General features: G+C 62.3%; 6 protein-coding genes across 6 annotated transcripts; 4 read left to right on the top strand and 2 right to left on the bottom strand.

Moving 5' to 3' along the window:
* Positions 1-288: 288 nt before the first annotated feature.
* On the top strand, positions 289-1,105 carry RHTO_06629 (uncharacterized protein; the record flags this gene model as incomplete). Its single annotated transcript, XM_016420289.1, has 2 exons — positions 289-507; positions 620-1,105. 2 exons carry the CDS (start codon positions 289-291, stop codon positions 1,103-1,105), a joined length of 705 nt encoding a protein of 234 aa, XP_016269290.1.
* A 633-nt stretch (positions 1,106-1,738) lies between these two features.
* RHTO_06628 (nucleoside transporter) lies at positions 1,739-3,744 on the top strand (the record flags this gene model as incomplete). Its single annotated transcript, XM_016420288.1, has 7 exons — positions 1,739-2,092; positions 2,154-2,327; positions 2,383-2,480; positions 2,538-3,291; positions 3,350-3,416; positions 3,475-3,581; positions 3,637-3,744. 7 exons carry the CDS (start codon positions 1,739-1,741, stop codon positions 3,742-3,744), a joined length of 1,662 nt encoding a protein of 553 aa, XP_016269298.1.
* A 504-nt stretch (positions 3,745-4,248) lies between these two features.
* RHTO_06627 (polysaccharide lyase family 14 protein) lies at positions 4,249-5,595 on the top strand (the record flags this gene model as incomplete). The annotated part of the gene is made up of 7 exons (XM_016420287.1): positions 4,249-4,767; positions 4,822-4,867; positions 4,927-4,998; positions 5,053-5,082; positions 5,136-5,222; positions 5,284-5,323; positions 5,406-5,595. The coding sequence occupies 7 exons, from the start codon at positions 4,249-4,251 to the stop codon at positions 5,593-5,595; spliced, it is 984 nt and encodes a 327-aa protein (XP_016269294.1).
* An 833-nt stretch (positions 5,596-6,428) lies between these two features.
* Positions 6,429-8,288, bottom strand: RHTO_06626 (Arrestin-like, N-terminal and Immunoglobulin E-set domain protein; the record flags this gene model as incomplete). Its single annotated transcript, XM_016420286.1, has 7 exons — positions 6,429-6,735; positions 6,813-7,408; positions 7,478-7,626; positions 7,681-7,757; positions 7,877-7,970; positions 8,030-8,132; positions 8,199-8,288. 7 exons carry the CDS (start codon positions 8,286-8,288, stop codon positions 6,429-6,431), a joined length of 1,416 nt encoding a protein of 471 aa, XP_016269304.1.
* Positions 8,289-9,092: 804 nt separating this feature from the next.
* On the top strand, positions 9,093-10,476 carry RHTO_06625 (ribonucleoprotein; the record flags this gene model as incomplete). Its single annotated transcript, XM_016420285.1, has 3 exons — positions 9,093-9,193; positions 9,512-9,805; positions 9,870-10,476. 3 exons carry the CDS (start codon positions 9,093-9,095, stop codon positions 10,474-10,476), a joined length of 1,002 nt encoding a protein of 333 aa, XP_016269293.1.
* Positions 10,477-11,034: 558 nt separating this feature from the next.
* Positions 11,035-12,350, bottom strand: RHTO_06624 (uncharacterized protein; the record flags this gene model as incomplete). The annotated part of the gene is made up of 3 exons (XM_016420284.1): positions 11,035-11,775; positions 11,838-11,895; positions 11,965-12,350. The coding sequence occupies 3 exons, from the start codon at positions 12,348-12,350 to the stop codon at positions 11,035-11,037; spliced, it is 1,185 nt and encodes a 394-aa protein (XP_016269309.1).
* Positions 12,351-14,028: the final 1,678 nt, after the last annotated feature.

Genomic DNA, 14,028 nt, shown 5'->3' with positions numbered 1-14,028 from the left:
TCAAGGTGCGCCGAGTGCTCCCTCACAGAGAGGCGAACGGCGAGGAAACGGCGGCGTGGCAGCACTCGCGCACCTCTTGGGACCGTTTGAGTGGGCTAGATAGGGTTATACGGAGCTGTCAGTAAGCCTGTGCTCTTCACTTGTCAGCTTGGTCGAGCGAGAGAGCCAGTTGGACCACCTTGACCTCCCCACTTGGCCGTTCCTCATCAACGGACCACTCTCACTCGCTCACACACGCTCAGAGACGACTTGCTAGGGTCAGGAACACTCTCAGCATCGCGTAGAACCATGGCGACCCTGCCCGGCGCACTCCCATCACCTCCCACCTCGTCCCTATCCTCCTCAGCGACACCAGGTCCGCCTCGACTCGTCAACCTGTACCACGTGCGGACAGTCGCGACATCAAAGTCCTGCTGGATCTGTCACCGGGAAACGACGTGCTGTTTGGCGACAGAGGGCGTGACGGACTTTATCTACGCATGCAAGAGCCATTTGTTGGATCCAGGGGTGAGTCGACAGGTCCACGGCGACGCTGTCGGCTGTCAAACGATCTTGACGATTCAGCGTGGCCGATGGCGACCTCTTGGCGACGCTCGCTGACCGCTTGTCCCTCGCACAGTTCGCCAAACCCGCTCCTTCGACCTCGACTCCCTCCGCCTCCCCGTCCGGCTCTCCCGCACCTTCCCCAGTCCCGCAATCCGAAATCGACAAAGTCAAGCAAGAATACGAGGAGAAGCAGAAACGAAAAGCTGAGGCGGAAAAGGGCGACAGGGACAAGGACGCCGAATCTTCCTCTTCAACGACAGCCGGTGCCGCAGCCAGTACCGCCTTCTCGCTCTTCCGTACCGGCGCATCAGCTCTCTCTTCCCTCTCTTCCACCGCCTCTTCGACCCTCTTCCCAGCACCTCCACCAACCCCTCCCTCCCTCGCCGAGACTCAACGAGCCGCCGCCGCTTCCGCAAAGACGCTTGTGTTGCAGCGGGACTTCTTCAGGATGAGGCAGGAGCAGAAGAGGCGCGAGTGGGAGAAGAAGGATGCGGAGAAGAGAGGCAAGGAGTGGAGTTTCCCCAAGGCCCCGTCGGGTGGGTTGCCTAGTCTGCCGTGAGGGCGGTAAGGACGTCAGGGCGTGTCATGTGCACGGATGTAGACATGTTGTCGGTACGTCTGCGCCGTTGATCGGGCGTCTTGGCCCGTCGCTGATTTCGTTCTCCGACTTCGCAGTATTACCGGAATCACTATCTCTCGATCCCGTCTCTGGCTCACCGTCGCAGTTGTCGAGCGCGGCGTGTACTGTACCAATCTCTCGAGGTCCCACACTCTCATGCGAACCGAAGGAATCGCTTCCGATCTGCCTTGCCCTTCGCCGTCACCGCGCTCCCCTTCGTCCTCGCTCCGCGAACTCTCGGTCAACGAGTCGGCGAGTCTTCCTCAGCGTTAGTTGGCCTATTGTAGCCCTTTCCAAGCGTACTTGTCACTACGACTCTTGCCATCTCCCTCGCACTTCTCTTCGCCTCGTCCCTTCGCACGCTCTCGCTCATTCACGCCGTGACAAGTTTGCTGGTTCACGCTGGCGCTGTACACTCGCTTGCACGAACAACCGTCACCCGCCGCATCACAGGAAGCCCTCCCTCTCGTCCCGCTCGCCTCCCCCACTACCTCATCGCAGTTCGCCCTTTTACCCCTCTCCATCCCTCCTGCGACCGGCGAACCACCACAACCAACTCTCGCCAGCTCTTCAATGTTCGCTCCCGCCGCTCCCCTCGCCCGCGCAGTCTCGAAAGCCCGCACTGCCGCGTCCCAAACCGCCTCGGAGATCCAAGACGACATCCACGTCGCCGAGCGCTTGTACGCTCAAGCGACGCATCCAGAGGATGAGGGTCAGGAGGTACCGGAGGAGTTGGACGCGGATGAGGCGGAGGAGGTTATTGAGGATGAGTATAGGCCTTTGATGGATGGGGAGGAGGGGGAGGAGGGGCGTGATGGTGAGGCTGGTGGGAAGGCAGCGAAGGGCAAGAGGAAGAGGTGGGATGAAGAGGGAGGGGAGACGAAGGTCAGGAAGTTTGAGGTCTGGCTCGCGCAACTCATCTTCTTCGTGCGTTTGCCATCTCCTCCCTCAGCCGCCGAACCCGCACTCACGAGACGTCGACTACCAGATCCTCGGCGCCTGCATCCTCCTCTCCTGGAACACCGAGATCGTCGCCGGCGCCTACTTCGGCGCACGACTCGTCGGCTCGCCCTTCCAGACCAGCTTTGCGAGCTTCGTCGCCTTGACGTTCACGACTGGCAATTTGGCATTCCTGGCGCATGCGAATGCGACGCAGGGAGGGGTACATTTGCCTTCCAACCGAAAAAGCAAGCATGGCTGATGAAATGAGAATGCAGGCCAACCTCTCGCGGCGGATTCAAAGCAGCATCGTCACGCTTATCCTGATCCTCGTCATCTTCATCGTCTCGACGCAAGTCAAGGAGATCCCAGCAAAGTGCGTGCGAACTCACTCCTGCAATTGCGTGCCCAGCTGATGCCCCGCGCATCACAGCCTCTTCTTCGCCTACCTCATCGTCTCGGCCGTCATCCTCGCCGCCTCCGCCTCCTACCTCCAGAACGCTGTCGTCGCACTCTCCGCCAGCTTCGGTCCCCGGTTCCTCAACCAGATCTTGTCGGGACAAGGGGCTATCGCGTTCGCCGTCGCTGGGATCCAGTTCGCGGCTGCGTACGGCGCAGTCAAGAATCAGAAGCCCGAGTCTCCATCTAGCGCATTCCGTCTGCAAGCGGACTACGCGCTATCCGACCCGCAACTCGTTGCCGACCTCGCAGCGGCCGTCCCGCCTCCCGCTGTCCGACAAACCGCATTCACCTTCTTTCTGACCGTCGGGATCTTCGCCGCCGTCTCACTCGTCTCGTACTGGGTCCTTCTCCGCCTCCCGCTCTATCGCCTCGTCATCCGCGCCTCATTCGACGAAGATGCCGCAACGACCAAACCCAAGCAAGCCGCCTCCTCTACCTCCCTCCACGTCGTCGAGCGCAAAGTCCGCCACCTCGGCATCGCAATGTTACTCATATTCGCCGTCACACTCGCCGTGTTCCCCTCCATCACCGCGACAATCGTCTCGGTCAAGACGGGCGAGCCGGACGTCAAGCTCTTCCAGAGACCGGAGCTGTTCGTACCGCTTGGATTCGCGGTGTTTGCGGCGGGAGACTGGTTGGGGAGGGTCATGCCGCAGTGGGAGAAGCTCGCGTGGACCAACTGGAAGATCTTGATGGGGATTAGCGTCGCGAGGCTGATCTTTGTGGTGCGTTCGTCTCGACTCTGGTGATGGAAGCCTCGGACTGACCCATCGACGCGCGCAGCCCCTCTTCTTGATGTGCAACCAGACAGCGGGAGGAGCTGGACGGGCAATCATTCGCTCGGACGTCGGTGAGTCTTCCGTCCCCGCTTCTTCGCAAATTGCATCGCTGACTACGACACTGCGCAGCCTTCTTCCTCATCATGTTCGCCTTCGCCGTCTCGAACGGCTACATCTCGACGCTCATCATGCTCGCGTCGGTCGTCGAGCCATCGCTCGAGCAGGAGGAAATTGAGGTGCGTCCCATCTACCTCTCGCATCTTGATGTAGTGCTGACTCGCCAGCACGCAGGTCGCCGCGACATGCCTCGCTTTCTACCTCACGGCGGGTCTTTCAGCCGGCTCCTTCCTCTCGTTCGCCGTGCGCGCCGCCACTTGCCGCTGCAACCCCTTCGTCTAGACTCTCGCTTCTACCTCACACAACAGACACTGTATGTAGCACTTTCGTACTGTCCGTTCACCTCCTCGCAACGCAGCAGCACCGCTTTCGGACAATCCGCGGATGTTCCAGCCCTCGCTCTCCCTCGTTAGCTTCTCCCACACCCGCTTCGCGACCGCTGCAGCTTTGCTGGATGTCGCATGACTTCCGATGACGAGTCTTCGACGAGCAGCAGCTCAAGCGGGTCGTCCTCGTCCTCCTCCAGCAGCGGGCGGGAGAAGACTCCTCCACGACACAAGCGGCACTTCCTGCACTATCATCGCCCTCACTTGCGCTTGCACCGACATCACAGTCGAGAGGAGCGGGGTTCAGGGTCGTCGGAGTCGGAGGACGAGTCGAGCAGTTCTTCGGACGAGGAGGAGGTGCGTTTCCCGGAAACGCCGCGAAGTCGACCTTACGCCGACTCTCGATCCGCAGGACGACGCAGGCAGCGGCTTTTCGTCGCTGACATGGGCCCTGATCGTCATGCTCGCGCTCGTTACGACTGCCGCCGTTGTACTCGGGGTGATCCTCCTCAAAACGCCGAAGAGCGCGCCGGCTTCTTCGGCTGATGGCAGTGGCTCGCCGAGTCCGACCGGTACAGACGTGACGCCGACGGCTACGGGCGACACGGCGTCGCCAACAGCCACCGAGACCGGGACGACGCCGCCTTCGACCGCAGTTCCAGCATCTGGTTTCCTCGGTTCCCTCGCCGCCTCTTACACTGTCACTCCTGCCGCAGTACGGACACTCGCCATGCCGTCCTCAGCGATACCCTCTCCTTCGGCCGCCGTCAGCTACATCGACTCTTCGTGGACGCGCAACAAGGGCGGATCGGCAGAGACGCTGTCGTTCGTCGACGATCCGCTCGACGCAGGAGGAGGACCGGTCCTCCAGGTCGTGTACAAGAAGGGAAGCTACAGCGGTGGAGGAGTCGGCGGGATCGGGAACTGGCAGTTTCCCGTCTTTGGCGAGAAGAAGAACAGGGCGGTCCTCAGTTACGAGGTGCGCTCGCGATCGCCTTCAGGGCTTCGTTCGACTAATAGTCGTGTTGCGCAGGTCGGCTTCAGCAAGGACTTCGACTTTGTCAAGGGCGGCAAGGCTCGTCTTGCGTTCGCACGCTCCTTTCCGTCTGCTGACTCGCCCCTTATCCTTAGCTCCCAGGCTTGTTCGGCGGCGACACGAGCTCGGGTTGTACGGGCGGGCGAGCGAGCACGAATTGTTTTTCGCTACGACGTGAGTCCTCGACAGCTTTGCGAGGTTGATCAAGGCTGACCCTCGCGTCTTCAGTCATGTGGCGAGACAAGGGCGCTGGAGAAGGTTCGTTGCATCGTGGCTCGTCAGCAACATCTCTCTGACCCTTAACCGCGCAGTCTACGCCTACATCCCGACATACTCCGGTTTCTGCGGCACGAGTGCTAGTCCGACGAGCGTCTTCTGCCACCAAGACGATTATGGAGGTGCGCCTGCAGCAAGAAGATGGGCTTTACGAGCGAGCTGACGCTTGTCTGACGCTCACAGCGAGCATCGACCGCGGAGCGTTCTCCTTCGCAGCTGGCAGGTGCGCATCGCGTTGCTCAAGCGAGACTGTTTGAGCAACATTGTTTGACCGATCTCATCTTCCACGGCCTCCGGTGCCACAGCTGGACCACCGTCACCCAGGTCGCCATCCTCAACTCGGCGCCGGACAAAGCCAACGGCATTCTCGAACTCTACGTCGGCGAGAAAGCCGTCATCCAGCTCAACAACGTCATCTTCCGCACCAACACCTCGGTTTTCATCAACGCTCTGACGTTCTCGAGTGCGTGGTGCCACATTCTTGACTCTATGTGACGGCGACTGAGGCTTGTTTGCATGCGAAGCCTTCTTCGGCGGCTCGACAACCGACTATGCCGCCACCGCCGACTGCTGGACCTACTACCGAAACTTCCAGTTCTTTGAAGGCGACGCCGCAAGCTCGACGAACGGTTTGACGCAGTCAGCAGCCAAAGTTGGATCGTGAAGGCTGCCCGTCAGATCCCGGTCGACCGCCAATACACCTTGCGGACTGCGTCGACACCCTCTCCAGCCCCTCTACTTGAGACTCTCAGACGCAGCGCTCGGTTAGCATCGCTCGCTCTACAGGCCTGAGGAAAAGTGCGTACCGCCTTGCTCGCCCGTCTCCAATGGAGCTCAGCCTTACCGTCTCTCTTTCACCAGCTCTTGTCCGTACCCACGCGTCCAAGGCCTCAAGAGCTTGGCAGCACTGCATGCGGGTCGGTACTGCAGCTTCGGCTCGCCTCGACCCCTCGCCGTCTTCTCACCTCGATCCTGCCCGACGCCAAAGATTCGACGCCGCCCCACCGCCCGTCCATCTCGAGTCGAGCCGACTACTGCGGCGCGGTGATTGAGCTCTCAGCGTGTAGACGTCCCCATCAAGCCATGCAACGATCCGCACGAATCTTTCTCGCTTTCCTCCCGCTCCCGCGCAGCTTCTCGTACTGGGGACCGCGTACACAGCTACGAACCGACTGTTACATGTCCAGAGTAACGCGCTACAAAAGAGAGAGACGAGGTCGTCGATTATGCTTGGTCGAGAAAGAACGAACGAGGGGGGAGAGACTTCTAGGATGCACTTCTACGTCGCACGGATGCACAGATGATGGTACAAGGAACAGTTTCACTCCTCACGCCTCAACGATCACGTCACCCGACTCTTGGTACCCGCTGTCCTGCCTGACGACACACGCGCTCGCATACTCTCCCAACCCGCTCGTCCAAGCCGGACTCTTATCCTCCCTCGCGATGCCCAACGACCTCTCCGTCACGGGTTTCTCGATCGCCCCCGCCCGACGCAGTTGTTCGCCGTCCCGGTCGAGGAGCGATTTGGTCGTCAGGTTGCAGAGACAGTGGTTCTTGATTGGTTCGGTGATGGTGGGTGTCGCGCGGTCGGCGCTGTAGGCGGGGAGGAAGAGAGAGTCGACGAGGCAGCAGCTGCGAGACGCGCATCCGGAAAACGAGAGTCAGCTTCGCAAGCAGCGGACGAGAAGGAGAGCGAGAGCGAGACGCACCAGCTCGTGATGGTGACGGGCTTGCCCATCGTCAAGACCATCTCCTCATCCGACCCGTCCTTCTTGTACCTAACCTCGACGCTCAACACATGCGACACGCGAATCCTCGTCCCCCTCGACCCGTCGAGCGTACTCGGGCGTACATGGTCGTCCGTCGGTACACGACAGATCCTCGCATGGTGGAACTCTTGACCCGCCTCGAGGTGTACGAGCGGACTTGGGTCGGGAACGGGCACGTCTGGGTGAATCGCGCAGCATTTCGAGACGGGTCTGAACGAGGGAGCTGGGACGCATGGGTTCGTCTGAGCTGGGATCGCGCCTTCGTCTAGTTGTCCAGGTTCTTCGGTACACGTCGCCGGGTTGTGGATCGGGACGACAAGCGACGGGCTAGCCTTCTGGTCCACCTTCGTCAAGACGTGAGCTTTGGGTTTCGGACGCGCAACCCGCCCGTCGGCGTAGGTCACTTCAAAGGTTTGCGTGATGATGCCGTTGACGGAGATGATGGTGACTGGTTTGACGGGACCGAGGAGAGAAAGGCGGATGTTGACGAGTGCGGCAACCGTTAGGTGAGGCGACGAGACGCCGATGCCGACGGGCTGAGTTTCGCTCCAGAACTCGTCAGTACTCGAGAGCAGGGGTGTAGAGTCAAGAGCGGGTTGACTGACGCCCAAGTCTTCGGAAAAGTGCTGGAACGACAAGTCCGTCGTGCTGGGCAACTCGCCGGGCGGAGAGGGGTTCCCGCAGACCCAGAAAGCGACCGACGGGGAGCAGACCGATGGGCTGAGTACGCCATCAAACTCGACTGTCGCTTTGACTGCGAGGGGAGGAGTTAACTTGACTCGTTGAGCCGGAGAGGAGCGCGACGAACCGTAGTACCGTATGCGGCCGTAGATACAGCGCTGCGAGGCGGGCGTCGTCGAGGGGATGATGAATGCAAAGTTGAACCTGAAAAGCGACGCGAGGAGAGGATCGTGAGTCACGGACAGACGAAAGCGTCTCTTAACGTCCGAAAGCCGCCGCCGGCTCCTGCGCCGCACAACGAGTGAACGAGAAAGGCAACGCACGCGTGATGACCCTCGGAGATGCACTCGCCGCCGAGGTCCGTCTCGAGCTCCTTGCGAAGGACGAGGGTCGTCTCGTAGGGGTTCCCGGCGCCGGCTGCTCGACTCGCGCATCAGCTCACGATGTTCTAGCGTATTGAAAGAGGGTGAGCGCACCCTGGACGTCGCAGAGGCCTTCGAGGACGACCTTGATGCGCTTGACTGCCTTGCGAGAAGGGAGCGAGAGGAGCGTCGTCCCTCGCAAGACTGGGTCTTGGGTCTGTTTCGCTCGGGAGTCGTCAGTGCGTGCGTTCCACGTCGAGAGAGAGAGAGTGCGCGGATTCACGGGGTAGTCTGCGTCGACGGGATGGACGAACACCTCGTCTTCGGAGAGGGTGACCTTGACAGTCGGCGAGCTGAATAGGGACGCGAGCATGGCTCCCTTGACGAGTGTGGGTATTGGGAGAGCGAGGGAGGGAAAGAGAGATGGGCGGAGTGTGCGGCGGGTGGGGCGCCTGCTGCTGACACACGCAAGCAATCGACGGCGGAACTCCTGCGCGAGTCAGGGAGCACTCGCACTGGGTCAACCGAGCTTGCTAGAACGTCGCGTCGACGTGGAAGACAGGCGGGTAGTCAAAACGCGCGACTTGGCTTGCGCGGCTGCAGTGGGAACAAGTGGGAACGAGCGGAGACAGCGGCCGGAGGACGAGGAAAAAGAGTCAAGTTGCCGCCGGGAGATGGGCCGCCGCCAGTGGATCGCCCAGGCTGGGGCTCGCGTGGAAGGCTGCGACGCTGGAACGACAGAGAACACCCGTCCAGCCCAACAGGAGACGGTGGGGAGCGCGCGTCCTCCTCCTCGAGCGAGCGAGAGAACGAACGTCCCTCCTTCGCCTCGCGTCGCCGGGCGTACGGGCGGAGTGCGAGAACGATCTGCGCCGAGTACTTGCAGCGTGTCCATGCGTTGTCAGCAAGCGCGCCCACGACGTGGACAATGGCGGGCGGTCTGGGGATGCAGCCCGGATGAGCGGGCGAGCACAGCGCGCTGTCGACTCTCGGTGCGCTTGACTGCGAGTGTGAGTGTGTAGTCACAGCGAGAGTCAGAGTGTCACCAGTACACTCGAGCTGTCTGTGCGAGAGAAGGAGTTGGCGTGGACAGGGAGGACTCGGGTTGAGCTCGACTTGGGCGAGGGAGACGAGCGACGGCCACTCGCTCACCACTCACACTCTCTGCTAAGCCACGATGCACGCCCGGTTGATCCAGTCCACACGCCAAGTCGCTCGCCTCGCAACCGCAGGCGCACGCATCGCCGCGCCCAAGCCTGCCGCCCTCCCCCGCGCCATGTACGTCTCCATCTCGACTCGTCCCGCATCGCCATCGCGTCCCGTACAGTGCTCGCTTGGCCTGGTGGAGTGTACTGTGTGGAGGGAACTTTTGGCACGGGCAGCGAGGCGCACGGAGCGGGTGTCGTGGAGGATGCACCCGCGAAGCTGATGGGCGACGACCGGTTCGATCCGCCACTACTCCACGCACGCGGGCAGCTCGACGGGGGTTCCACGGCTTTGTATGGATCGGAGGAGGACACAGGAGCAGCTGGGACCAAGCGCATCGCACTCATTGAGCCCCTGAACTGACCTTGACCTGCTCTTGCCGCAACACAGCCCCTCGATCCGCCTCCTCACCCAGTCCGCCTTCCAGCTCTACGACCGCACCTCGCACGCGACCGGCGAACAGCCCGGCCACATCCCGCTCGGTTCGTCGGCCGACTCGCTGCCGACCGTCACCGAGGGCTCGCCCGAGTTTGAGGAGAAGACGGCCCGCACCGTCTTTGTCGGCAACATGAGCTGGAGCGTCGATGAGCAGTGGCTCGAGAGCGAGATCACCAAGGCCCTCAACGTCGAGGACCCCATCACCGCTCTCCGGATCGCAAAGGACCAGCAGAACCGCTCCAAGGGGTGCGTTCGCGACCTTCGCTCGTCACAGTGCGTCCAAACTGACCGTGTTCGTTGGACGCCACAGCTTTGCCTTTGTCGAGCTCAAGGATGTCGAGCTTGCGCACCAGCTCCAGTCGCTGATCGAGCCCCTCAACGTCGATGGCCGCGAGCTCAACATCTCGCAGGCCAACCGGCCCGTCAACATGGTTGCCCGCACGGGCGACGGCCAGTCCCGCGGCCGCCGCGCCGACGGGCCGTTTGAGATCCGCCCCCCTCGCTTCCCCCCTTCGTCGACCATCTACGTCGGCAACGTCGCTTGGTCCGCGGACGAAGTCACCCTCGAAGAGACCTTTGGCCAGTACGGTCAGATTCTCCGGATCTTCCAGCCCAAGGACCGCGAGTCGGGCCGCGCGATCGGTGTCGCGTTCGTCGAGTTCGAGAACGTCGACGAGGCGACTGCGGCTGTCGAGGCAGGCCAAAGGCGCATCAACATTGATGGACGGACGGTCCAGATCGACTTTGCGTCGGGCAGGAAGGACGGACCCGCTGGTGGACGCGGCGGAGGACCTCGTGGCGGTGACCGCTTTGGTGGCAGGCAGGGAGGCGCGTCCCGCGGCGGATACGGAGGACAGGACCGTCGCGCACCGTACGGTGGCGAGCGTGACTCGTTTGGCGGGGGCGAGCGCTACTAGATGCGCTTCTTTTTTCTGTTGATCATCGACCTTTCTATCCCTCCTCCCCCCTCTGGTCCCCTCTGCTTCTCATCCCTCGTTCCGGTCGCGCTAGAGAGGCGCATCCGTCTTTTGTAGCAACACACTCCTCTTCACCCTGAAAACTCGCAACTCTTGATCCCCCCAGTCTCGAGGACTTCACAACACGTCTCTCTTCTCTTTCCCTTCACCCACTCGCTCACCTGCGCTGTCTGTTGATCTCGCTGGTCTCGGAAGAGAGATATGTTCCGACCCGGCGGGGGTTCAAACAATCTTGCAACGAGCGCAGCTCGCAACTAACTATCCAAAGCCAAGTTAACTCGGAAGAAAGCGATCCACCAGGGATTCCGAAACGAAGACCGCGCCTCTGGCTGCGAGTCTTTTGGGGGGCGTCGCGGCTTGCGCGGGGGTGAAGAGGGAGAAATCGTGATGATTGAGAAAGTCGTGAGGAAAAGGCCGTGGGTCGAGGGTCGTGGGTCGTGGAAAATCGAAGGCGAAGGGTCAACCGAGGAAGAACAGGCGGAGGAGAGGGTGGGTGTATTAAGCGCGCTTGACGATCCGCTTCATCGATGCGCGACTGGAGTGGTCCCGTCCGACCAGCGCAGGAACGTCCTCCGAGGGAGAGGCGACGTCGCGTTGCTGGATCGAGGAAGACCAGGCTTCGAATGCGGGAAGTGCGCGCTTCGAGAGGCGTGCGAGGGAGGGGACCTCAGCGTCGGCGGGCGAGGAGGAAGAGTCCTTGGGCGCGATGACGGTCAAGTTGATCGTCGAGTTCTTGACGCCGCTCGCCGACGAGGAAGGACCGGCAGAAGTGTCGACGACAGCCGAGTGCGATCCCGTCGTCGTCGAAGACTGCGCCGCGTCTTCCGAACTGAGCGAAGAAGAGTCGACGACGATCGAGTGGTGGCCGGTCGACTTGGTCAAGGCGCGAGGGGGGAGGATGTTGACGTGCACGGTCGAGTCTTCGATGCCTCCGTCCTCAGCTCCGTCCTGAGCGGAAGAGGAGGAGACGTCGACGAGGACGGAGTGGTCTCCCAGCGCGACTTTGCGGCGGGTCTTGCGCGAGGTGGTGCTCGAGTGAAGGTTGATGTTGACCGTCGAGTTGTGGATCCCTCCGACTCCGCCTGCACCGTTCGAGGAGGCGTCGATGTGGATGTTGTGGTGCTGAGGAGCGGACGACGAGGAGGTTGAGGAGGTCGGGGCGAAACGCTTGGTTGTTCGGTCGCGGCGGAGGGCGTCACCTTGAGCCTTGCGGTCGAGCAGGGCGCGGCTGCTGATGACCTGTGAGAGTGGGTGGCGATGTCAGCGGGGGAAAGCGAGGAAGGAAGGAACGAAGGACGCACGGTCAGGTTGATGGTTGAGTTGTTGACGCCCGCTGCGCGCTTGACGCGGTCGGTGGTGCTGCGAGAGTGCGCAAGACAAGAAAGTCAGCCAATGAAGGAGCGAGGAGGCGGCGGGGAGCGAACGCACAGGTTGATGTTGATGTCGCTGCCCTCGATCGCCTTCTGCAGCTCAGCAGGGAGGACCGAGTTGGGGATCGAGTGCGTCGAGGTAGATCCGTTGGCGAGCGAGGTGTGCGAGATGTTGATGTCGCGCGGGGAGGGCCGTTGCCGTGCCAAGGGGAGGGCGTGGGAGAGGGAGGCGAGGGAGAGGAGGACGACGAGTGCGGAGGGGAGCTGCATGGTTGCTGGGTGTAGCTGGTGTGTGTGTGGTAGCAAGCTAGTCGAGCAGCAGCAAGTCGAGTCTCGGTCGAGAGCAAGAGGGAGGGAAGTGAGCGAGAGTGAGGAGAAGGAGGAAGAGAAGCGAGAGCGAGCGCAGGCGGGCTTAAGAGGGCTCGCTCTGGTGTGTGCAGCCATCCTTGCGAGTCTGAGCGCGGTGTCCAGCAGTCTGCACCGTTGCGAGCGAGAAGGCGAGCGGCGAGGAAGCCAACCTGGCGCGCGCGGCGAGATGGCGGGCAGCCCTTCTCCCGCTCACAGGGGGCACTCGCACAGCTTCCCTCGCCTCTCACACCGCGCAACCCCCTTCGCAGGGCTAGCTGCGTGCACCAGTACGTTCACAGCACAGCTTCTGGTAGTTTGAACCAGTCATCTGCTGGTTCGGGTGCTCGTGAGGGTGGCACTCGCTCGATGACCCGGGGGCGAGATGGCGGGTAGAGCGATCACTCAACCCGTCTGCGCCTTCCGCACACTCCGGGCGAGCTGGCTTGCCCTCGTCCCCGTCGTAGCTCGCTGGGCTGTGCGCTGCGCCATCTCCCCTCCCTCGAACTCCCACTCCCGCTACAGAGGCAGGCTCCTCTCTCCCACTCCTCCCCTTCACCCTCCCGCACCCAACTCGCACAGGCTGCGACCCACTCCCTCCTCACCATCGAGCGCCGCACTACCACCACACGACTCGCACACTCGACTCGCGCCTGCATCGGTCCACCCAACTCGCTCGTCTCCCCTTCACACCGCCAGTCGGTTCCCTCCCTTCTCGACCCGACTCGACTCGCAGCTAGTCTGCCCTCGACCGTCATCCCCTCGCACTCCCTTCGCTCGCACAGCCAGTCACCCCAGCACAGGATGCTCTCCCTCTCGACCTTCTCCTCCGCCCCGGCCAGGCGCCACTCGTCCTCCCCTCTCCCTCTCGTCGCCCTCCTCGTCGCCCTCCTCGCGCTCCTCCAGCCCACCTCCGCCCTCCCAACAACCCGCAACACCGGTACCATCGAGCCGCTCTTCCGCCGCGCCTCGCCGCAAGTCGGACCCGTCCGCTCGCTCGAACGCCTCCGCCTCAGGAGGGACCTCAGCAGTGTCCCGCACGGTCGACGAAACGCCGAGGTCGCCAACATGAAGCGCGACGAGGTTCACGTTGCGCCGGTCGCGAACCCCAAGACCAAGCGCGAAGAGGTCCCCGTCGTCGTTGCTCGCGCGGTCAACCCCAAGGCCAAGCGCGCGACGCCGCAGGTCGTCCGGAACCCCAAGACGAAGCGCTCGCGGGTCGAGTCTTCCTCCACCGGACAAGCCATCAACCTCCAGCGCCGCGCGGCCGGCCTTCCCGCCGTCGTCATGAACCCGAAGAAGCGCTCGCTCGATGCCCAGCTCGAGAAGCGCGCGGTCCTTCAAGCGACGATCTCGGTCACGCCTAGCCGCTCGAGCGTGTTTGAGCGCGTCAAGCGCTTCCTCGCTGGACGGGCGGAGAAGAACCTTGAACGACGGGCACCGGCTGCGGCGGCTTCGTCGACTTTCTCCTCGACTATCTCGAGACAGGTTGGTGTTACGCGCGTCGTGCCGAACCCCAAGTCGCCCAAGTTTACCTCGGTCGGATCGGCTTCGTCGTCCTCCGCTCCTTCATCGACCACGACAAGCCGTGCTGCCTCTTCCACCACCACCTCGAAGCCCACGACCACCGCCGCTCCGAGCACCACCTCCACGACCACTTCAGCCGCGCCAACCTCGACAGGCTGGCCGAACGGTCCGATGATTGCGGGCGGATACTACCCCGACTGGGTCGAGGACGTGATGCCGCCCGAGGCAGTCAACTACAAGCTCTTCGACT

The sequence above is a fragment of the Rhodotorula toruloides genome, assembly GCF_000320785.1.
Source record: "Rhodotorula toruloides NP11 unplaced genomic scaffold Scaffold45, whole genome shotgun sequence".
In the NCBI taxonomy this organism is placed as follows: domain Eukaryota; kingdom Fungi; phylum Basidiomycota; class Microbotryomycetes; order Sporidiobolales; family Sporidiobolaceae; genus Rhodotorula; species Rhodotorula toruloides.
The sequence above is the reverse complement of the archived record's forward strand: the minus strand, read 5'-3'. Positions and strand labels throughout refer to the sequence as shown.